This window comes from Grampus griseus (genome assembly GCF_964374135.1).
Source record: "Grampus griseus genome assembly, chromosome: 10".
Taxonomy (NCBI): Eukaryota; Metazoa; Chordata; class Mammalia; order Artiodactyla; family Delphinidae; genus Grampus; species Grampus griseus.
The window spans coordinates 68,310,576-68,336,359 of NC_139004.1; the positions used below are offsets into that span (position 1 = coordinate 68,310,576).

Below are 25,784 nucleotides of genomic sequence, written 5' to 3' on the forward strand. Positions count from 1 at the left end.
AAACCCACGTCCCCTGCACTGGCAGGCGGACTCTCAACCACTGCGCCACCAGGAAAGCCCCAAAACTTTTTAATGGCTCCCATATAAGCCATTATTTGCAAACAGCATAGGTTTTTTTCAGGAAAAAGCTTTGCCCACTTCTTTGATTACTTCCTTAGGATAATTTTCCATACATGGAAGAGCTGGAAATAAGCATGTTAAACGTTTTTAAAATGCATATTCCAAACTGACCCCCAAAAGTCTATACCAACTTAAGTCCTTCACTCTTTGGCTACAAGTGGGGCAGGGGGATCTGTTTCTCCATTCCCTCTCCAATACTGGTATTATAATTTTTTTTTAAGTTTTGCCATTTTGGGTGGAAAATGTTATCTAGCAGTTGATTAATCAAATGAATCCCTGTGACATAGGAAGCATATTCACAAGGTTCTTGAGAATTTTATACCAGCAGGAACACTGTCAACAGGCCTGAAACGGAGAAAGAGTACAAAAAAAAAGAAGGCTGTTAAACCTCCCAAATTCCAGAGACAGGAAACAGGCTGATAAAACTCAGCTGCAAATATGTGTTACCTTTCATGAAAAAAGATGATTCAGAAGGCAAAGTGTGGCGCCACAGAGAACTAATTCCATGCCCGGAAGCCTAATGCAGTCTGCCTGCCCAGATCTTGAAACTGCTTGGAATTGATGACTCTTTTTTTTTTTCCATTTCTCCCTTTTTGAATGGGAACGTCCCTATTATCCTATGCATGTTCCATCACTATACTGTAGGAGCAGAGAACTTATTTTTTCACTTTCACAGGTTCACAGATGAAGAGAAATTGTGTCTCAGGATGGACCATACCCAGAGCCTCACCCATACACCTAGTTTAGACGATTTAAATAATGAGATTTGGGACTTTCGAGTTGATGGTATTTAGATTAGATTTTGGTAGCCGGTAGAGGGGTTGTTACAGTAACAAGTACCTAAAAAAATATGAAAGTGACTCTGGAATTGAATAATAAGCAGAGACTGGAAGAATTCTGAGGAACATGACAGAAAAAGCCTAGGTTGCCTTGAATACACTGTTAGTAGAGAAATGGATATTAAAGACTTGGCATTGAAGGCTCAGAAGAAAAAGTTATTAAAATGTGGAGGAAAGGGGTCCTTGTTATATAGTGGAAGAAAGCCTAGCAGAACTGTGTTCTGCAGTTATGTGGATTCTAGGCCACCTGAGCTGATCTTTTAGATATCTTTTTCTTTGTTTATTTGTTGTTCTATTTTCTTGGAGATTTCTTCAACTTTATCTTCTAATCCTTCTCTGTTTCCCTTCTGCTATCTTTAAAACAATTTTTTAAGTGAATAAATTGATATATAACATTGTGTAAATTTATTTATTTATTTATTTAGGCAGGCTATGCCGGGTCTTAGTTGAGGCACATGGATCTTCATTGCGGCATGTGGACTTCTTAGTTGTGGCATGCATGCAGGATCTAGTTCCCTGACCAGGGATCGAACCCGGGCCCCCTGCACTGGCGGTGCGGAGTCTTACCCACTGGACCACCAGGGAAATCCCACATTGTGTAAATTTAAGGTGTACAACATGTTACTTTGATCTATTTATATACTGTTGCCACTGCAGCAGTTTACCACACTACAGAGGACAATATTGTTGTCTATATCTACGTACTCTGCATTAGATCTCTATAGCTTATTTACTACTCTTTGCAAGTTTGTTCTGTTAAACAACATTAATCTCATCCCCCAACCCCACTCTGCTATCATTTTTTTTTAAAAGCTTGAGATATAATTAATACACCATACAATTCATCTATTTACAGTGCACAGTTCGGGCTTCTCTGGTGGCGCAGTGGGTGAGGGTCTGCCTGCTGATGCAGGGGACACGGGTTCGTGCCCCGGTGTGGGAAGATCCCACATGCCACGGAGCGGCTGGGCCCGTGAGCCATGGCTGCTGAGCCTGCGCGTCAGGAGCCTGTGCTCCGCAACGGGAGAGGCCACAACAGTGAGAGGCCCGCGTACAGCAAAATAAATAAATAAATAAATAAAGTGCACACTTCGGCACTTCCATAGTGGTGCAGTGGTTAAGAATGCACCTGCCAATGCAGGGTACACAGATTCAATCCCTGATCCGGGAAGATCCCACATGCCACGGAGCAACTAAGCCCGTGTGCCGCAACTACTGAGCCCATGTGCCACAACTACTGAAGCCTGTGTGCCTAGAGCCCGTGCTCCACAACAAACAGAATCCCCCACGATGAGAAGCCCGCACACCACAACGAAGAGTAGTCCCCGCTCGCCGCAATCAGAGAAAGCCCGTGTGCAGCAGCAAAGACCCAACACAGCCAAAAATTAACGAATTTTTTTAAAAGTGCAAAATTCAATGGTTTTTGGTATACTACATTAATTTTTAAAAATTGTGGTAAGATATATATCACATAAAATTCACCATTTTTCGACGATTTTTAAAAAATAAATTTACTTATTTTATTTTTGGCTGCGTGGGGTCTTTGTTGCTGCACGTGGGCTTTCTCTAGTTGCAGCGGGCAGGGGCTACTCTTCGTTGCGGTGCGTGGGCTTCTTATTGTGGTGGCTTCTCTTGTGTGGAGCATGGGCTCTAGGCACGTTGGGCTTCAGTAATTGTGGCTCGCGGGCTCTAGAGCACAGGCTCAGTAGTTGTGGCACACGGGCTTAGTTGCTCCGCGGCATGTGGGATCTTCACTGACCAGGGCTCAAACCCGTGCCCCCTGCACTGGCAGGCGGATTCTTAACCACTGCGCCATCAGGGAAGCTCTGGACGATTTTTAAGTGTATAATTCAGTGGCATTAATTATACTCACAATGTTGTGTAACCATAACCACTATTTCCAAAACTTTTTCTTTAATCCAAACAGAAACTCTGTAATCATTAAATAATAATAACTCCTTATCTTTCTTACGCACAGCCTGGTAACCTTTAATCTGCTTTGTCTCTCCATGAATTTGGTATTCTAGGTACCTCATATACGTGAAATCACACAGCATCTGTCCTTTTGTGCCTGGCTTATTTCAGATAGCATAATATTTTCAAGGTTCATCCACCTTGTAGTATGTATTAGAACTTCTTTACTTTTATGGCTGAATAATATTCCACTGTATGTAAATACTGCATTTTGTTTATCCATTCATCTGTGATGGATACTTGGGTTGTTTCTGTCTTCTGACTATTATGAATAATGCTGCTATGAACATTGGTATACAAGTATCTGCTTGAGTCCCTGGTTTCAGTTCTTTTGGATACATACCTAGGAGCATAACTTATTGATCATATAGTAATGAAATGTTTAGCTTTTAAACAAATTGCCAAACTGTTTTCCATAGTGGCTGCACCACTTTACATTTCCACCAGCAATTTATGAGGGTTCCAATTTCTCCACATGTTCACCAACACTTGTATCTTTTTTTTTTTGTTGCATAACAGTTATCCTAAAGGGTGTGAAGTGGTATCTCACAGTAATTTTCATTTTCATTCCCCTAATGACGTTGAACATTAATTTTCATGTGCTTATGGCCATTTCTATAATTTCTTTGAGAATATATCTATTCAAATCTTTTGCCCACATTTGAATTGTGTTGTTTGGTTGTTGTTGAACTGTAGGAGTCCTTTGCATATTCTGGATACTAGACCGTTATCAGATATAATGATTTGTGAATATTTTCTTTAACTGTGGGTATGCCATATTTTTAATTTCCAAGAAATTTTCTGTTCTGCAAATGTTCACTTTTTATGGCTTTCTGTTCTTGTTTTATGGATACAGTAGCTTGTCATCTCTCTGAAGGTCCAGTTAGTTGGTTTTTAAAAAAAATTTTCTCCTGCTACCTTCAATTTCTTTGTTTCTTCCAAGTTCCATTTTTTGTTTTGCTCTCTATTTTAACATCTTAGAGAGTTTTCCCTTAAATATTTGGTCCCATTTAAATAAACATCTGCTTCTATTTAAAAGTAAAACACTTGGGCTTCCCTGGTGGCGCAGTGGTTAAGAGTCTGCCTGCCGATGCAGGGGACACGGGTTCGTGCCCCGGTCCGGGAAGATCCCACGTGCCGTGGAGCGGCTGGGCCCGTGAGCCATGGCCGCTGAGCCTGCGCATCCGGAGCCTGTGCTCCGCAACGGGAGAGGCCACAACAGTGAGAGGCCCGCATACTGCAAAAAAAAAAAAAAAGTAAAACACTTTAGGGACTTCCCTGGTGGTCCAGTGATTAAGATGCTGTGCTTCCAGTGCAGGGGGCGTGGGTCTGACCCTGGTCTGGGAACTAAGATCCCACATGCTGTGTGGTGCAGCCAAGAAAAAAAAAAAAAAGAAACAAAAGTAAAACGCTTTAAAAAGCTGACTGGAAGCTCTCCATGCATACATAGAGCTGGATGGATTTCATTGAGGACCAGATGTTATCTTTAGATCCCCACTGCCTGGTCCATTTCTCAAGAGAAGAATCTTCTGTCTCAAAATTAAAAACCTGGGACTTTCCTAGTGGCACAGTGGTGGAGAATCCGCCTGCCAATGCAGGGGACACGGGTTCGAGCCCTGGTCTGGGAAGATCCCACATGCCGCGGAGCAACTAAGCCCGTGTGCCACAGCTACTGAGCCTGCACTCTAGAGCCTGCAAGCCACAGCTATTGAGCCCACGTGCCGCAACTACTGAAGGCCGCACACCTAGAGCCCGCGCTCTGCAACAAGAAAAGCCAACGCAATGAGAAGCCCATGCACAGCAACAAAGAGTTGCCCCCGCTTGCCACAACTAGAGAAAGCCCGCATGCAACAAGACCCAACACAGCCAAAAATAAAAAAAAAAAAAAAAAAGAACTTGGTATGATTTCAATCCTTTAAAATTTTTTAAACTTTTATGACCCAGCACATGGTCCATTCTAGACAATGTTCCATGTACACTCTAAAAGAATGTGTATTCTGCAGTCATTGGGTATAGTGTTTTACACGTCAGTCAAGTCAAGCTAGTTGACAGTCCTTGTCCTAGAGCTCAGGTTGCCGTAAGAACACCCACCATAAATGGGGTGGCTTAAACAATAAACATCCATTTCTCACAGTTCTGGAGGCAGATTTGGTGTCTGGTGAGGGTTCACTTCCTGGTTCATAAACAGTTGTCTTCTCACTCTTCATCCCCTTACAACAGCACCAATTCCACTGTAGTGGCTCCACTCCCATGACTGCATCCAAACCTAATTACATCCTAAAGGCCCCATCTCCAAATACCAACATACTGGAGGCTACAACATACAAATTTTGGTGGGAGACACAACATTCAGTCCACAGCAATCTTATTTAAGTCATACTTTTGCCAATTTTTGGTCTAGTTAGTCTGTCATTTGCTGAGAAAGGTGTATTGAGACTATAACTGTTAACTATTTCTCTTCAATTCTGTCAGTTTTTGCTTCATGTATTTTGGGGCTCCACTGTTAGGTGCATACACGTTTACAAGTATTATACGTTCTTGACCCTTTTAACATTATAAAATGTCCCCCTTCAACTCTAGTAATATTTCTTAAAGTCTATTTGTCTGATTAATATAGTCACTCCAACTCACTATGGTTACTATTTCCATGGTATATCTTTTCCCTTCATTTTCCTTTCAACCTATTTGTGTCCAAATCTAAATGAATCTCTTATAGACAGTATACAGTTGGATCTTACTTTTAAAATTCAGTCTGATAACCAATGCATTTTGAATGGAGTGTTTAGTCTATTCACAGTATGTAATTACTGATATGATTGAATTCAAGTCTGCCATTTTGCTATTTTTTTTGTCTTATTTTTTTGTTCCTTTTTTCATCCTTTACTACCCTCTTTTGTGTTAAGCAAGTATTTCTGGCATATCATTTTAATTCCTGTATTGACTTTTTCTCTTTGTTATTACTGGTATTACAATATGCATCTTTAACTTGTCACCATCTATTTCAGGTTAACAGTGATTTAGTTTCATTCAATATTGCAACTTTGCTCCAATACAGCTCCATTCCTTTGTGCTAGTTGTGTCACATATATACTTCCATAAACGTTATAAAGTTAACAATAGTGTTATTATTCCTTTACTCAATCTAATGTTTGGAAAGTTATATATTCTAGGTATTTATGTGAATTCTAACTTTTTCAGAAACGATTAAATTTCAAATAAAAGTTCCTCCTTTCAAATATTTCTAAATTCTGGCAAGTGACTCAATTTTTAGGTTGATACAATTAAAATAAAAATTTCCTCCTAGTTATGTGGTTCAACCAAAATATCATCTACTTGGGGACTTCCCTGGTGGTCCAGTGGTTAAGAATCCGCCTTCCAATGCAGGGAACACGGGTTCGATCTCTCATCGGGGAACTAAGATCGCACATGCTGTGGGGCAACTAAGCTTGCATGCGGCAGCTACAGAGCCCACGTGCTCTGGAGCCTGCGTACCCCAACTAGAGAAAAGCCCACGCACCGCAACGAAAGATCCTGCGTGCCGCAACTAAGACCCAACACAGCCATAAATAAATAAATAAATAAATAATTTGAAACAAAAACAAAATATAATCTACTTACCTGGCTGAGTCCATATGAGGACAGCCATGCTGTTGAACAATGGGGCAGAAACTTTATGCACTGCTGAGAATGCTCTCTAGGCCCAGCTGTGCCCCTTAGGTTTTTATCTACCAATAGTATTAAGAGGTATTTAGCTTCCACACTTGTGAATTAATTAACTCTGTTCTTGAAATACTAGAATAACAGCTGTGTCACGTATAACTTCCAACCATTTCCAGTCTGATGAACAAATTGATAGTGACAAAAACATTTCCCATCTTACCACGTCTGTTTTGAAAGAGCCAACACCCTGAGTCTTCATTTACACAAACAGGACTCTGCTCCACAGGTAATTATAAGACCAGCTAGGACAGATCATAATAATGTTTCTTCATATTTAATAAAATGAAAGAAACTAACCTCTTTTTTCTTCTTCTCGTTTTAGTTTATCTTCCTCTATTTCTTTCGGTAGTTTTTCCTTTTTCTCTTTCTCCACATCATTATGTAAATGTTTTGTGGTATAGCTGAGTGCTGGTGAAAGAAGGATCTCTCCATTTTTGCAGAGTTCATCACGAATTTTAATAAAAAACTGCTGAAGTTCTACCGCATCCTCATATATTTCAGAATCTGTCCTATAATAGCATTAAGAGTATTCACTGACACACAAGCTGCTTCTTTTAAGCACCCTGCTTATATGTTAAAGCATTCTATGAAATGCTTCTTTAATGCATTAATTGATATAATGGTAACTTCTGTGCAGTTCTAATAAGGCTATCTCCTTAAAATTTGTTAGAACAGAATCTGAAGTGTAATTTTACCTTGGTGAGCCTCATGCTCACCAGTTTCCTTTTCCTTGAGGCTCACTCCTTGTACAGCTCATGTAAAAGGAAAGGCCTCATACAGCTTCCTGGGGAGAAACATAGCATGTTCATTAGCTGATTTTGGCAACAGAAGGGGGTTGCCACAGTCAGGGACTATACTAAGGCTCCACACCATGTGCAGCACTTACTTGCATCTAATCTTTGAATTAAGTTTTACTTTCTCTTAGTTAAGGGACCAACACACTGTATAAGGTATTAACAAAAGATTTAGCCCATTTTCTTCTTTTTGGATCTATATCATGGTTGCTTAGGCTGGTAGGACTCCATGAATATTTGAACCTAAACTGCCAAATCCTAAGGGCATCGTAAAATGGTTACAGGCCTCAGAGTCAGCGTTCATGTTAGTTTCCCAGAAATAACTACATAATTCTGGGGAATCACCAGAGGCAACATAGTGAAAGATAGAAAAAAAATTATCTGTGTCATACTGAAAACTTTTAAAAGATTCTTTCACCATTTATAAAATGAGAGGATTGGGCAAAATGAACTTCAGAATTTAGACTCAGAGAAATTCTATTACTACTTCTATTAATATTACTATTCTAGTAATAGAAATTCTATTACTATTACTATTTCTAATCCACTGTTCGTCTGAGGAAGGAAGATAATTCTATTAACTAAGAATATCAGGGTCTAAAAAATTATGCACAAAGGTAACCAGAGACAAAGACTTATTAGCAGCAGTCATGGAGACATTCTGGTCAGGCTAGTGTGGATGGTGTAGCAAGCCCAGTCAGCTGTTTGCTGATACGGATCACTAGAGCATCAAACTTGAACGAAGCCTCCAGAATGCTTCTCACCAGCAAAGGTGAACTGGCAATCTAAAACACTGCCAATAACAACCTAAATGGATGTTTCAAGAAAGATTCTAAAATCTTTTCAGGTTATAGAAATGCTAACACTTGTAGGAAAGCAATAAAAATAAAACTGGCCAAGGGAAAAAAACTCCTAGGGCACTATTTTGATGCCTATTTTCTGAACAGAGACTTCTGAAGACTGTTCGCTTGAAATTAATTTTACAAGAGCTTACAATTTTAAGTATAAAATTAAAACTGAAAACACTTTTGATAATCCACATTACAATGAAAGGGCAGATTCATAATTCCATCATGTGCTCAGAACAGTGTGTAATTTATAAAACTTACAAATTGTTTAGTTCTGGGTTTTTCCATTTAATATTTTCAGACCTTGGTTGACCTCGAGTAACAAACTGCAGAAAGTGAAACCGTTGGTAAAAAGGGGAATACTGTAAAGTCACCTTGGACTCTACCTCCTAGGCCTCAAAAGCAAAAACTAACCATGTCAACAATGCTAGAAGCAAAAGAGCTCATTGCCTAGAGATACAAATCTGCTTAATTCTTAAAATAATCATGTCATCTATACAAGAAACAAAGTTGCTAGTCATCTATATAAGAAACAAAAGTTGCTAATAATCTAAGAGACAAGTCTATTTTGGAAGACTCACAGAACTAACCCCAAGATATACTGGGGGTAAGGTAGGGGGGCAGGGAGGAGAGGAGTGACTTTAGACTTAAGGACTATTTAAGTAAACTGTGAATAAGAGTGGAACTCTAAGCTCCATGAGAGCAGGGTTCGTCTGTTTTGTCTACTGGTATATACCAAGTATCCAGAACATTCTCATAACTGGTAGTCACTCAATAAACATTTGTTGAATAAATGAAAACAAATAAATGAATGCAGATTTTGACTACAATATGTCCCTCCATATTTCTCTTTATTTCTATCTGCACTGTTGAAGAATAAGGACCATTTACTAAATGTGTCACTCAAGGGCCTCTCCAATCTGACCCCAACTCCACGTGTCTCTTGAACACACTATATTCATTTCCTAACCCTATACCTTTACTCATACCACTTACCTTATCTGAATCCCACCCATTTTCCCATTCTTCTCTGACATCTCATGCCTTTTTAGAACTCTAACGCAGTTCCTTTACTCCACCATCTTTTACTAAATATCAAGTTGTTAAACGTTATCTCATGCCTGGAATTATTTTTCCCTAAGCATAGGGGCTATCCCAATTGTCAGACTTCAAGCGCTTAGAGCACACAGCTCAAGTCTTATCATCCCTGGCTGTGATAAGGGATGACTGGCGTCTTGGTGACTGGCTCAGCAGTGGCTCTCTACAGTGGGGAACAAGATGAGCCAAGCCACTTACTAGTTGTGTGACTTTGGCAATGTACTTCTCTCTGTCGTGTACATCTTCGTATAAAAATTAGGAAGATTATCACCTACCTAGAATGGCTATTATAAGGGTTAGAGATTATGTACATGAAGTACTTAGCATGGTGCTTTACAAAGGGCAGGCGCTCAACAGGAACATCAAACATTACATTACTTTTAATTTTTCTTTCAAGATCCAGAGCAAACCCAGGCTTCACAGATTCCTCAGCTGGAATCACCCCATGCTCAGTGACTAAAGGTCTAGCTCTCAGCATGATAGACTATAAGCTCCAGGAAGGTAGGGTTTGTATTTTTAACTTTTTATATTCCCTCCAAGTGACCTCAAGAGCATATAGAAGACACACTGTAATTGCTGAACTGAAACTGTTTTCACAGCTGAGTATATACTATTGTTGTGTGGCAAATATACAGCACAGATCAAAATTAGAAGGGAATTTAAGTTTGATGGAAATTTAAATTTGATTTCTTCTTCTTTTAGAACATTTAATGTCTACAGAATGAACTTAAAAGTGACGAATCTGAGATTAAAAAGAAGCCCTTTTAGATATCTGAAATGACAAATTTAAATCAGTCTAACCTCAGATCAGTATCTTAGAGCTATTTTAATTTATTTAAAGCATGCTTGCATTGAACTCAAACTTTAAAAGGAAATCATATTACAATTTCTAATTGAAAGCATTTTATCCATTAAAAATACATGTTCTACAAAAGGCTATATTTTAAAAGTTTATGTTTTTCAACAGATCTTCAATTTTGTCTCATTCCTTCCCCTCATTGGCCCTACTCTAGACAATTTAGTAGTGTGCCTTCTCTCCTTCACAGACTATACTTATACTTGCTCTCTATAAGTTTTGGCTAATTAAAATTCAAAATAGCACCCCATCAACTGTAATCATGTACCTATGCTGAAATAGCACATCAAAGCAAAATTCTTTCTTCTGTTTTACATTAAATGTCACACCTTCTCAAAAGGAAATGGTTTTGAAAACATACCGATTCATCCTTCTTGCCCTCTCCAATACTTCAAACATATGCTCTTGAAATAAATCGAGCCGCCGGTAGCGATTATTTTCAACATTCTTCCTAATTATGTCAAAAGTAAGAGGAGGTTTGTTTGGAAAACTGGGATCCACAGCAGGAATTTCTGCTAGGGAATCACTGTAGCATCTTCCTTCATCATCCTGATGACTCATGACTGACACAAAAAGATTATGGATAAGCTCCTGAATCAGCAAGGTTACATTTGGGACATGAGAGTCCTCATCTCCTTCTAGGTCTCTCCGAGTTTCAAGCAGGACTTTGTGTAGGACAAGGGCATCTTTGTAGATCAAAGACTCGGGCTCATTGTATGTACAGGCATTGTTAAACATCATGACGAAGTCCTCAACCATGGAGTCTATATCTTGGTATTTGTTGGCCATCATGTGGCTTCGAATTTTTTCCATGTCCATGGGTTTTTTAATGGTCAAATAGTAGTCAGGCAGCTCAGATCTGGAGGGAAGCCTCAGAAATATGGCACTGAGGCGGCGACCCCTCTTATCAGTATAGTTCTTTACAGCTTCATAGACTTCATTTAGTTTCTGCTGCATTGGAGTCATATATTTTGATTTTTTAGGAGAAATACCGCTCTTCCTACCTAAAGAAAGATTTATATTAAATGGATAAAATAAACTATATGAACCTAAATTTGTAAAAAGTTGGTAGCATAACCACAAGGAAGGGACTATTCCAAGTGATTTATAAAACACAGTAATTAGTATATTTCTAGTGAAACATACCCTATCAACAAAGAAAGAACTAGAAAAACTGTTTTCACTACTCATATTTTTGGTGGGAGAGTAAGTACTATTATGTTGAGATAGTTGTGAATAAGGTAGAATAAAGGAAATGAGTAGCTATGTGACACTCTAACTCCATCTCCTATGGTATCCTTGAGAACTGAGATTTTCATCAAGGGAGAAAAAGAGATCAAGATGTTAAAACAGAGGACACTGAATAAAAACCTTGTGGCCTTGAATCTCAACTGGGAGTATCAGTATGAACTTAAGATGTATTTTCTCTTTAAATATAAAATACACACACACAAAATTTCTTAGCTCTGTCCACTGAAAATTCTAGAAACAGTGACCAACCCAGTTGCAGTATACCCCTATATAATTTTGACTATAAAGACTATAGCTCTGGAATACTGATTTCAAATACTAATGTTAGTAGCTCTTTGGCAAATGGCTAATTCCTAGTCTATACAAGATGAGCCTGGTATAGCTTGAAACACTAGACAGTAAAGAATCTACCAATGACTTCTTACCATGGTCAGGTCAAAAGACCATAGCAGGAAAAAAAATAAAAAAAAAAAAGACCATAGCAGCCAGTTTGGGACAACGTAAATATCAACAAGAACCATAATTGCAATGGGTTATAAAACTCAGCAATATGTTTAAATCTAGTAGTTCTTAATGATAAATAAAAACAAACAAACAAACAATAGGGTAGATGTTGCAGGACTTTAGTAAACCAATGCATTATTTTCTTTGTATTTTATTATTTTGAAAACTGGTAAATAAAAGGGGAAAAAAAATCTAGCTTTTATCCTTTCAAAAACCAAACAATATATACAAACAAACAAAAAAACCATACCACTGGGTAACCAAACACTGGATGAGGCAAAGTTTATTTATATAGAAGTATTCCAGTTAGTAAATGAGCAAGGAATGATAAAACTAAACTATCACTATCTAACAGCTCTTCAATGAATTAAGCATCAATAGCTATTAACATAATTTAAAGAAACAACCAGATATTACGTGCCACCTGATGGAAGACACTATATCACCTCTGAAGTCAGTTTCTGTGTCAAAGGGAGGGGAGAATCAAATTTAAATCTAAATCTGATCGACTACCAATTTATAGGAACTAAAAAGGACAAAAGAACACGTGAAACTACAGCAAAGGGACACAATTAGCAAAACCTAGACTGTGGGAAACTACAGTACAAATAATTTCTTCAACAAACTGCAAGGGAAAAAAAGAGAGGGAGGGGAATTTATAGATTAAAAGAACCATCAATCAAATGCAATGTGTGGACCTTATTTGCCAAGTTGAAACTGAATCTAATCAAGCCTTTAAAGTTAACTTCCATTTATGAGAAATAAGGGAAATAAAGGAAAAAGTTAACTGACATCACAAGGAAGTGAACTAACTAATCCAGAACTTTGGACTGCACAATAAAGTGACCAGGTTTCTAGAGTTAATGGCATGAGGATAAAAAAAGGAGGGGGACTCCTCTAAACTATGAGTTTAAGGACAAAATAATCAAATGTAATATATAGAACTTAATTAGATCCTGATTTGAAGAAACCAACTATAAATATACATTTGTGAGACAATCAGTAAAATCTGAAAATTTTTCAGGTATTAGATGAAACCAAGAAACTCCTAATTTTGTTAGGTGTGACAATGACTTCATGGCTATTTAAGAAAATATCTGCGTATTTTAGAGATGCATAATGAACTATGTAGAAATAAAATCACATGATTGGATTTGGCTTAAAATAATTCAGAACAAAGAAAAAAGAAGGAAAAAAGGGAAGACAGGAAATAAGTATGGCAGAATCTTGATAAATGCTGAGTAACAGGTATATACAGGGATTCACTGTACTGTTCTTTATACTTATATATGTTTTGAATTTTTCATAAAATTGAGAAATGAAAAAATTAACATTGCATGTTAAAACCTCCTTTCCCTGAACTTAAAGAAAAATGTATTTATATATATTTAGATAGTTATTGTTAAAGTATCTATCTGTCATTAGTTTCCTAACTCAACTTGTATAATGAATTCTAGTTTTAAAAGGCATTATATCCCTGTAAATTAGAAGGTTTTCGTTTCTGCAAACCTTCTGTGTGCTTTTACAATTCCATGAAGAGATAAATGAATGGCATGACAAAAAGGAATGATCACTTAGCAATAAATCATACCCAAAGCTATTGTAAATTCAGTTTACAGTCATTTCATATAAAAAAATCAGGGTCTGTTTGTTTTTTCCCTTTTCAGCAAATACGACTCTAAAGAATATTTGACACCACCACTGTCATTTGCTTGGTATTTATTTTACTTATATATTTTAAATAAGGCAGAAACCTCTTCTTTAGCCCAATGGTACTAATTGTTTTTGCTGTCTCTCTTCTCTCTCACAGTTTTCAACCAAACAACCATCCACAGACTACGCTCAAAAGACAGCCAAGGGCTTCCCTGGTGGCGCAGTGGTTGAGAGTCCGCCTGCCGATGCAGGGGACACGGGTTGGTGCCCCGGTCCGGGAAGATCCCACATGCCATGGAGCGGCTGGGCCCGTGAGACATGGCCGCTGAGCCTGCGTGTCCGGAGCCTGTGCTCCGCAACGGGAGAGGCCACGACAGTGAGAGGCCCACGAACCACAAAAAAAAAAAAAAAAAAAAGACAGCCAAGTTAACTTACAGTACAGTGGCTAGACATCTCTAACCTCTCAAATTCTGTCTAGGAGGAACTACTGGGACTAATCTTTAATTCTAATAATCAGCAAACAAACATACAAAAAAAATAAAATAGAATAAAATCTGCCACTATACTCTTCCAGGCATCACATGTAGAAAAAATATCTATTCTTACTATTTAACATTTACAAAATGTCCACTGCATTCAAGAAAGCAAAACCTTTGACATTATATTCTTCTATTCCTCACATGCTTTTATGTTTACTTAAAATACAGAAGACAGTGCTTAAAAGGAAGCAAGAAACTCCATGCTGTAGTACAAGTTCAATTATATTCACCAATTAATTAAATATTATTTCAGTAAATCAGCAATTTATCCTTGATGGACTGAACTGAACAATGAAGTGTGAGGCTGCCTTACTCAGTTTGAGTTTGGGAGAAGCCATGTCATCATCATCAGGCAGTGGGCCCAGCTCTTTCCTTTTATCCTTGAGTAACTTCTCCAGGATGTGCGCATCATTGTACACCTATATTTAATTACAAATATAATTAAAATTATTTTTTAAGAAGCTTTCCACTGAAGTATAATATACATCCATAAAGAAGTTTTAAAAACATAGGATAGTTGAGAACTAAAGAAATAAAGCCTGAGATCACTACAGAGCAACAAAATCACACCTCCATGGGGTGGGCCTCAGCCTCAACTGGTTTGTTGTTTAAAGTTTTCCAGGTGACTCTAATGTACACCCATGCAGGCTAAAGTTTGAGAACTACTGTACTAGAATCATTGCAAGTTTTTGCAGAAGTTCTGAAATATATTTACGTGTGTTGTTTCTTCATAAATCTCTCTTGCACTGGACCCTCAAGGTAGCCAGACTTAGCTCAATGGAAATTAAAAATTAAAAACATCTGATAGTTGGAGAGAGCCATCTCAAACATTAGAAGGGATTTAACACCAGTGTGCGTTCACAGCCTGGAATCTGATTTGTGAAAAGCAACAATCCCTGCTGAGGCTCTCTCTCTATGAAGACTGGGCCAAAGGTGGTAACACAGAGCCAAGGACAAGGTTACGCACCCAACTGTTTTGCTCCCACAGCTGCCTCCTCCCACTCCCCCCACAAAGGCTCTCCTCCCTGACTGCCCCAGAGCAGAGGGGCTGAGGGAATAACTGACCTCTCTTCTTTGGCAACCTCTCGTAAGGGTGGCTTTTTTCTTTATCAGTGGCAGACAAGTGGCACATTGGCCAATGACACTGAGGACAGTGTAAACTCCTATGACAGAGAGAACCATTTCTTTGATCACAAGCACCCTCAGTGCCTACTTCATTTTATATTGAAATGTAATAGTATAAGAAAGGAAATAAACAATTTGAAAATGTACTTTTATTTCTGGGAGATTTAAAGTAGATAAAGAAAACTCAGAAAAGATCTATGTACCCCAATACATGTTCACTGCAGCATTATTTACAATAGCCAAGATAAGGAAACAATCTAAGCATCCATCAATGGATGAATGGATAAAGAAAATGTCACACGCACACAGGAGTATTATTCAGCCATAAAAAAAATGAAATCTTGCCATTTGAGACAACGTGGATGAATATTGAGGGCATTATGCTAAGTGAAATAAGTTAAGATGGAGAAAGACAAATACTGTATGATCTCACTTATATGGAATCTAAAAACAGCCCCCTCCAAAAAAAAACCCCAAGCTCATAGATATGGAGAACAGATTGGTGGCTGCCTGAGGTGGGGGTGGGGGACGGGCAAAACGAATGAAGGAGATAAAAGGTACAAGCTTCCAGTTATAAAATAAATAAGTCATGGGGATGTAATGTATGGTGACTATAGTTAATAATACTGTATTGCATATTTGAAAGTTGCTAAGAGAATAGATCTCAAAAGTTCTTATCACAAGAAAAAAAATTTGTAACTACATATGGTGATGGATGTTAACTAGACTTACTGCAGTGATCATTTTGCAATATATAAATATCAAATCTCTATGTTGTACACTTGAAACATGTCACTTATACCTCAATTTAAAAAATTAAGTAGGGCTTCCCTGGTGGCGCAGTGGTTGAGAGTCCACCTGCCGATGCAGGGGACACGGGTTCATGCCCCGGTCCGGGAAGATCCCACATGCCGCGGAGCGGCTGGGCCCGTGAATCACGGCCGCTGAGCCTGCGTGTCCGGAGCCTGTGCTCCGCAGCGGGAGAGGCCACAACAGTGAGAGGCCCGCGTACCACAAAAAAAAAAAAAATTAAGTAAAGGACATGAAATAGAAAAAAATATGAAAGGAAGAATGTATCTTAGCTTTACTGACAAAGAACTGAAAATCAAGATGCTTCATAACAAACTCAATTATTCAAAGGTGCATTACTGGGAATACCCTGATATTTATATAATTATACAATTTTCTAGACTATCCTTAGAGAAGTATGGCTACTGCGGATAGTAATAATAAAATTATGATGAAAGATTTTATTGTCCTTGGCTTTCATTTGAGTGTTTGAATACCAGGCACTGTGCTACATGCTCTGTAAATATTATCTCATTTAAATCCTATAATAACCCTGATGCAAGTACTGCTATTATCTCCACTTTACAGATGAGGCTCAGAAAAGATAAGTTACTTACACAGGGATTGGCAGAGCAGGATTCAAATTAAAATGTCAGATTACACTTGACGCTCTGGATCCATGGATATGGAATCCATGGGATTCGCAGGGTTGACTGTACTATGCCATTTTATATAAGAGACTTGAGCATCTGTGGATTTTGGTATCCGCAGGGGTCCCGGAACCAACTCCCCACCCCTGATACTGAGGGACAACTGTACAGGGTATAAACTTTTAACCTTTACAGTGTCCTGCCTCCCATTTTAAATAATTAAGAAAAGACAAAATATTAAGCTAGTCACTGAGAAGGGCAACCTAAGTTAGGCCTCTAGACCTGGTCTCTCAAGATCAAAAGAAAATGTACCTACTCCAGGATTCCCACACATCCTCACCTGGGAGCCCTCCTCGTTGTAGTGCCTGGCATTCCGGAACATCAGCTTCATGTCTTCTATCATTCCCTCTTCCCCTGCATATTTGTCATTGCGGATGTTATGTTCAATTATTTTCAAGTCCATTGGCTCCAAGATGATTTTATAATAATCAGGATAGTCCTTTTTGGATGGTTTAACCATAAATAGATCACAAAGTCTTCTGCCTGAACCTGGCTCACGAGCTTCAAGAACAACATTGAACAAGATTTTCATTCGCTGCTTTCGAATGTTCTTTTTACTGTTGAGGGGGAAGGGAGAAAAGGGGGAAAATGAGAACAGGTTCAGTTTTCTTGATACAAGGATGAACACGAAATAAAACAAATTAATCTTGTGGGCAGGTGCTTCATGATTATAATGTATTGATTATGTATGGCACAAACACAGTAAACATGCTGGAAGCTATAAGCAAATATTAGGAAAATTTTCAAAATAGTTAAAACATACTGACTCTGGCAGGAGCACCCCCCAAGAACACCAGGCAAACGTGTTTCGAATATTTATGAAATGCAATGCTTGAAAAAAGATCTTGTCTAATGTCAAAGAAAATGAAATTCTGTTATCAACTGAAATATATTTTTTAAGAACAGAGCAGAAGTGGAATAAAACTGCTGACTCCCTACTAACAGTTCTCCCTTAAACAAACAAACAAACACAAAGAGAAGTGTCCCATCTCCTATGACAACCACTCCTGAACACCTGCATATCCTGAGGGGATGATGTGAGAGGAAGAACTCTCTCAGTCCAGGACTTTAGCAAGTAAATAATAAAAGGGGAATGCAGGACAAAGCTCCAACATTACAGAGCTCCACATCTGAGCAGAGATTAGAACACAGATGACTTTAGCCTTCAAGAAGCCTATTAAGAAAAATTTCAGAACCTGAATTTGATATCACAGAATTTGGTAACTGGTCTAATAACTGAAATTTACTGCTTTAGGACTTGTAACACTTATAGTATCCTTTCTCCATTTGTATCATTCACTTCAAGAGAGTGATATGTAACTGGTTTCCATCCTCAAAGGCAAGCAAAACTTTTGTCATTAGGGTCAAACAATCTTCTCTGAACTAATCCAGTTTTGTTATTTTGTGTACATTTTTCCAGATCCTTATATTGCCTTTGAGACCAAGACCCACAGGCCCATTACTTTTAATCTGACTGCCAGAAAAAACTCAGAGCTAAACTTCATATTCTTTTATAACTGTATTAGCTTGGGTGGCTGGTATATTTACTTTATCCTTTTCCAATATGATGTTGAACCTTATTATATCCACACTTTTGAAAGTAACTTTGAAAGACAGCTACCATATTTCCCTATGTGATACTTTCTGGTTACTGTTTTCAATGTCACTTTGATTTTTAGATTCTTCTTTAAACCCCTCTATTCATCCTCTCTTCCTCCCTCAGACTAGTAACTATAAAGTTTGTTCACTCTTCCCTATTTTGGGAAAGGTGCATAAAATTAAATCCCAGACCTTGTAACTGGCATACTCATTCTTTTTTAATCAGCACCTGTGAAGCTACTTCGATAAAATACATCTTAAGGGGGTTCAAAACCAAGGTTGTTTGTCATTATGCACTTAAGGGTGCCACACTTAAGGGGATGTCAATTCAGGTCACAGACACATAATAAATATACAGTTTTAGAAGTTTACAGGAGATGGGCCATAATTGGTTCTGTGCTAACAAAATCAGTATATTACAGCAATTTTCCAATAAATGAAAGTCAAGAGAAATGGGTGCTTTTTCTAATTTGCATGAAGATTATGAGCTAGTAGGGGCTTCGCTCTGAATCCCTGATTTTCCAGGACCACCACCTGACCCTTAAACCCAGCCTAAAACACTGAAATCAATGTCACTTTTTGCTTCTCTTAGTTTATCACTAAGTCCTAGAGGACCTCCATAGCGCTTCTAGATCTAATCTTTCCTTTTAATTTTTCATGCCATGGTGTTAGTCCTAACCTTCATAGTTTGTGGCTGACCACTTTCTCAAATGTCCTTATCATTATTCTTCCTATGAAGCTATTATTTATTATGTATTTGTATTTGGATATACACACAAGATTCCTATTTATAGTTACAGCTAACACTTCTACCACATGCCAGGGACTGTGCTAAGCACTATCATTTAAACTTCAAACTCTGAGAACCAGGTACAATTATTATCCCAACTTTGCAGATATAAAAACAGAGGCTTAGAGACTCAGGTGAATACCTAAGGCCATAAAGTGACTAATCAGAACTGAGACTTGAATCAGCTGATAATCACCAGACTGCTTTTATCATGCAAGTGGATGATAAAAACTTAGCTCTTACCAAGGGCCTCTCTAATCAAAGTCAACCCTGCTCATAGGCTTCAAAGTCTCCCAGCATTTAATTTAACTCCCTGGCCCTAGACCTTCAGTGGTGCCTGCTGTGAAGCTAAGTAAACCCAAAGGTTCTTTCTTTTACAAGGCTTTCTATATTTCATCTTCAAGTCTTCAAGGACTTTTTTACTCACCTTTTTAAGGAGTTTCCCAGACTAGTAACATCTGACTAAAAACAAAATGAAATCTACCATGTCTTGATGCCAGCAGGAAATACTGGCAGAAAATAATCAGAGTGAGTACATTTAGTGAGTATTCACTGCATCCAGGCCCAGTTCCATGGGCTTTAAACATACTAAGCAATCAGGTCTTCACAGCAATCCTATGCAGGTAATGTCATCAACCCCTTTTTCAGATGAGGAAATTGAGATGAGGCTCAGAACACAGCTGATAAGAACAACTGGGATTTGAACTTGGGCAGTTAAGGCTCTAGTGCTCGGGGTTGTAACACTACCCCACCATGCCCCACATTTCTATTTCTTCTACTACTACCCAGAACCAGTGCCATATACTATGAATGATATAAAAGAAATACAATCCATTGTCTTTTCCTTAAATTTACTATCTAAGAAAACTTTTCTTAAGGAAAATATTAGGAAGAAGATAATAATACAGTAATTTTGTAGAGTGGACTGCATATGGTAGCAACATAAAGATAACTTTAAAACATCTAACTTTTAAGAAAAAGCATGATAGGGAAATCACATTTCCTAAAGCTATTTGGGCAATCACAGAACACTTCCATACAATTATACAACTGTGTACCTTAAACAATTATTTTACTACAGAGATCACACATAAGTTCATTTCTTTTTAGCCTGCCTCTTTTCCTGGCCAATAAATTCCTGGAAGGTAGAGGTGATGACTAAACGTTCTCCTTTATGACCTGTGAGCAGAGTCTGGTGTTCTGCAAACAACTGACACTCCATGAATGCCAGATGGCAAAGGTGAAAATAAAAGCACCACACAATGATTACTAGGACCATAACATGGCAACTTATGGGCTGTTTTTAAAAATCATAAGTAACATGCAAAAGAATGGATGCTTTTAAAGAAATAAAACATGGACAAGATCAGAGACTGAAGAATGTATTTATGCTCAAGAAGCAGTAACCCAACGCAATGGTGCCAACATAGACTGACATCACTTGGATTGTCAACACTGATTATAATCCCTCCACCATTCCCCAATCTGTAAAAGACAATCAGCACCCGCCAGCCCCTGGACACTGGCAATGCTACCATATTCTCAGCCTCTCCACCTCTGCTGCAGAAGCACAGCCACAATGACTGCTGTGGGGGCTTACTGCCCCTGGCAAAGCTGGCAACAAATTACAGCTCCTGAATATACCTAGGCTAATTCTCATTTTACTAACTACACTTCTAAACTGTACTGCTTTCTTTACTCATAAAATAAACTGGCATCCAAATAAAAACCATTATTCACATGCTTAAGGCTGCACTTTTCACCTAATCAGTACTGACCACGCCATAAAAGTTACACTTTAAAAAATATGTTTATGCATAAAAAAGGACTGCACACCTGGATAGCCTCCTGAGACCCAACATCTCACTGTCAAGAGTGTTCCTGGGAAAGCAGAAACAAACATTACATGTGAAGAGAAACAAAACAAGCAACATTGGAGGTCATGTACAAACCAAATATGGTTGAGAAAAAAGAGGATTATTCAATCCAAAGGATAAAAGGTTTTAAGAATACTTGGAACATTTCAACATGGAAGATAGCAGGTGGATTTTTGGGTAGAGGGTTTGGGGAGAAGAATACATTCCCAGAATGAAGAGAACATACCCGCAGTAATTTTTCTCACAATCTTTGATATGAAAAAAATAAGGCAAAGACAGAATCATACACAATACTTAGGAGTCAAGTCAAGTGGTACTTGAAAACTTGGCCCTGACTTCTCTGGATAAGCTTAACTTAACCTACTAGGCTGTCATGTTTGCCTGAATTCTGGAGAAGTCTGTTTCTTATTACCAAAACCTTTTAACATAACTACCTTCTAAAAGGCTGGTTATGTTATTTCCTTTGTCACAGTCCAAAGTATAGGACTTGCTTCTGTCAACCTCTTAATGTGTGCTCATGCCTGTATTTCAAACCCAGATATGTTATTTTATTGCTTTAGCTATGATTTATATTTGTTCTTCTCTTACTTGTATTTTTCACTTCATTAAACAAAACACTTCCTAAGAAACCTGTGCACAAAAAGACTTTTGGTCTAAAGTAGGATTTTATTATTTCAAGAACATAATGCTTTTCTTTTTATGGGAGGTTTTAGAATAATAACTTTCATTTAATCTATTTGGGTTGTCCCACAAAGTACAAGCCACAGATATTTTTTTAAGGCTCTGGCCTGGGCTAATGCATCCTTGGAACTGTTTTCTTAACACTCAACTAGTTTAAGATCTCTCTCTTCATTCAGTGTTGGCACTAACTGTACCATCACTTTTGCCTCCATTACCTTCTTTTGCCTGAGAAGTTTTTATCTTTGATTGGTGACTGATCTGGAAAACACAGGTGATGCTGTAGTAGTTATATAATTACACTCAAAGATGTTCTTGATTTGATGCCTCTGATCTGGTTTCACATTTTTCCTCCGTTGTCCCTGGTATAACAAGGAATTAAGAACTTGGAAGGATGAAATTCATAGGCCAGTAATGGAGGAGACTCACATCTCAGGGCACACCAATCAATTTAGTTACCTTGGTATAGCATAGCAAAGTTATTTTCAAAGCTAGAAAAAATTTCCCAAATGTTATTTATAGGGAAAGACAAGACAGCTTGTCTTTTCTAAACCACCTTTTAAAATCCTCAGGTCTCAGTGGATCTACTAATACATGAACAGAACTGTATTAATAGTTACTAATGATTTCTTCACTCAATTTTGAACCTGTCAAGCCCTGCTATTAGTGATGGACCTTATTCCTTGTTTAAGGTATCCTCCCTGCTGTTACAAAGATGGTAAGACAGTTAAGGCTGAAGAAGAATATGGTGTTCCACAAAGATCAGGCCAGAGAAACTCCATGTGGGAGGCACAGACAAGAGATGGTCTTGCATGATTCTTTACAGGAGTCCAGCTTCAGAATCTCACAGTAAGGCCCCCCTCCATAAAACCCATGAGAAAAAGGAAGGGTTAGGGAAGTTGACAGAAAGGTTAGAAAGAAAAGAAAACCAAATATCTAGCTTAACCTTTTATGAACTACAAGAAGTTATGACTTGGTATTTTACAATCTGACATTCTTAAAATGGCAAATAAAGATCAGATTAACAAGGAAAAAGAAATGGGTAAGAATAATGACTTACTTCACTACAGTGGTAGTACTGATTTTTTTTTTTTTTTGTAATTCACCATGTAGAAGTTACCTAAATTAGATTTAAGGGGCATTCTTAAATGCCACGTTAAAACAAAATAACCTGGACAGCAAAAAGAATAACATGTTTTGCCAAGCTACATAAGTAGTTATTTTTATCTATGTTATCTAAAGCCAATATAGTACAAAAAAAAGCACTAATCATACAATTTACAAATGAATTTTTAAATGTTATAAAATAGTTAAAGCTTATAAGATAATTCATACTTGACAGCTTAAAGAAACATTTTTCTGCACTTAAATCTAAAACAAAATAAAAAGAAACTGAGAAGATGTCTCCAGCTATAAGAAGAGTATCTACCTTTTTCTTTTGGCACTACCAGTATCAGAGGTTGCTGAAGAAATCATGCTGTCTCCATCCTCAATGTCATCTCTCCTGGCAAGCTCCTTCTTCTTTGCCTAAAACAGAGCAGACCCTGGGAGTCAAGCTCACTCTGCCGAACACTTCTAGAATATATAAATATTAAAAGACCCATGGCCTCAGATGCACTCCAAGGTGTGCTCTCCGAAAGGATTCAATAAACTCATGGACACTGTATAATGATTAATTAGCCTTAAGATGTCCCTTCTCCTAGGACCCTTCTCCTACCATAACAGAAACAGTCTAGAACCAAAGAAATAAAACCTAAATGACAGAATATCATCTGTGATTAGAGGGAAACTTCCTGACATCCCTAAAATTACTCCCCAGGGACAAATCCCTGCTTCTTCCACTCACAAAGCTAAACCAGTCTAAACTATTATTTCTACTCTACATGGTCCTGAAAACTCTTAAAAACATATTCAGCAGTACTTGTGGCTGAAATGAATGATGTGATATTGCTGGAGGGAAATCACGTATCTTAAAAAAACACACTCAAAATGTGTAAGATTATTTCAATTATACATACAACAACTTAGCAAAACCAAGAAATCATACCTGCATGACTTGTTGCAGTTTTAGAACTCGCTTGTAGATGGCTGAGTTGGGAACATTATAGCGTTTGGCATTTTCAAACATTAAATTCAGATCACACTCCAAATGATCTAAAGTTTCATATTCTTGATTCTTTAGCTTTGTTCTGTGAAAGACAAACACATGGCTAGAATCTTCCATTATGAAAATTATGAAACACACTTCCTGAAAGTCCAGTGCAAAAATCCTGACAAGCACTACAAGGTATCTTTACCAGTGATACTGATTAGAGGCCTAGAAGTGACAATTTCAAAATATAGAGTGAAGAGGCAAAAGCACCGTTTAGACAATATGACAATTTAACTGAAAATCCAAAAGAATAAAACATTACAAGAAGTAATAAGAGAACCTAGTAAGGTGGTCAATTACAAAGCAAACATATTAGCAAAAATCCTGTTAGTGGCTAACATGCAAACCCTAGGAAGAGATAAAAATCAGGGAGGTTTTAAGCTACCTTAATGAAGAATCATGGTGATCTACACATTTTAGAAAATAAGAGGCCATTCCACTTGATGAGGGTTAAAGAAAAGAGAAAGTATTGGCAACTCCATGAAGGAGCGTTTAGAATAATACACATTTAACCTCCAGGCGAGCTGCATATGGGCAATGAAGAGCGGTCCTTTTTGTTTTTTGGCTGCACTGTGCAGCTTGCGGGATCTTAGTTCCCCAACCAGGGATTGAACCCGGTCCCGGCAGTGAAAGCGCTGAGTCCTAACCACTGGACCGCCGAGGAATTCCCTGAAGAGCAGTCTTAAGATGATAAATGAGAGGCAGATATGTCAGAGTCCCTTCACTCCTCCTCCTCCAATACAAACATTTGTAATTAATTACGATAGCTTAATATTGAGGTTTTTGCTTACCCTAAGTCTTAAGAATTCCAATAGCTGTCTCAGACACTAAGGCTATTACTAACACCAACTCTCATAAAGTCGCTATACAAAGTAAGGCTTATGTTAGAAAAGTCTAACTTGGAAGACGGCTGCAGGCAGGTGACTGGGCTGGCTGAGGATTTGCCTTCTTTTGAACTAATCTACTTAATTAGACTGAATTTTAAAAGACTGAGGGAGAAAAGAAACTAAGGACAAAAATCAATTAAAAAGGAACCTCTTAACATCTACAAGACTGTCACCATCCTTTCCAAGGCAAAGAGTACAAAAAACAAATTTCTAGTCCATTTTCTTAATGAAAGGCAGCCTTAATTTCCATGTTATTGTTCATTTTTATTTTATTTTTTGGCCATGCCACATGGCATGTGGGATCTTTAGTTCCCCAACCAGGGTTCGAACCCGTGCCCCTGCAATGGAAGTGCCAACTCTTAATCACTGGACCGCCAGGGAAGTCCCTCCATGTTATTTTTAAGAAGGCCAAATAAACTAATTTTCTATAACCTACTCGTGTCCAAAACCTCTGAAGTTTGGATTAAATTAAAAACACCATAAACTTTACTGATCAAATAAGGAAAACAGACGTTACAAATGCAAAACCACAAAACATACGTTAGGCAACCTTATTCCTAGAATCCAGCAAGTACAAGGATTTTAATTCCTACTGTATGGAAAGCTAGTTATCTGCCATGAAAACATTATTTAAACACCAGCTTACTCTGACCTTGCCCATCTAAGGTAATTTTACTTGCGTCTTGCCTCTATCTGGGTATACTACAAAACCTAACCCACATTGTAAGAGTCACAAAACAAAATATTTTATAACACTAATTTATTTCCTACTATTGTTAATGATATTGTGGTGGTTCAAGTATTTTGTCTGGCTGAATTCCCAATGATCATTTTAACATTTTCTAAACAGAAAAGGGAAACCATGATGAACCATCTCTCAGGTACTGTTTCAGCTAATGAGTTCTCTAAGAGCTGACAATGCTTATTCTGGAGATTTAACTACAGATACAAAATTTAAATGCAGATAAACTGTTGTAATTA

General features: G+C 37.9%; 1 protein-coding gene across 11 annotated transcripts in view; it reads right to left on the reverse strand.

The window, feature by feature from the left end:
* The window catches only part of PBRM1 (polybromo 1), a gene marked incomplete at its 5' end in the record, with an annotated part of 101,696 nt that overhangs the window by 38,507 nt on the left and 37,405 nt on the right, over positions 1 to 25,784 (reverse strand). For 8 of the 11 annotated variants that reach the window (XM_082663154.1, XM_082663149.1, XM_082663147.1 and 5 more), the window contains 7 exons: positions 6,951 to 7,162; positions 10,611 to 11,253; positions 14,510 to 14,615; positions 17,101 to 17,377; positions 21,046 to 21,090; positions 23,194 to 23,291; positions 23,812 to 23,953. In XM_082663154.1, coding sequence (XP_082519280.1) covers positions 6,951 to 7,162; positions 10,611 to 11,253; positions 14,510 to 14,615; positions 17,101 to 17,377; positions 21,046 to 21,090; positions 23,194 to 23,291; positions 23,812 to 23,953 — 1,523 coding nt within the window. Of the gene's footprint in view, positions 1 to 6,950; positions 7,163 to 10,610; positions 11,254 to 14,509; positions 14,616 to 17,100; positions 17,378 to 21,045; positions 21,091 to 21,982; positions 22,089 to 23,193; positions 23,292 to 23,811; positions 23,954 to 25,784 lie in introns of those variants that run through there. The other 3 variants (XM_082663148.1, XM_082663146.1, XM_082663153.1) reach the window with 2 other exon arrangements.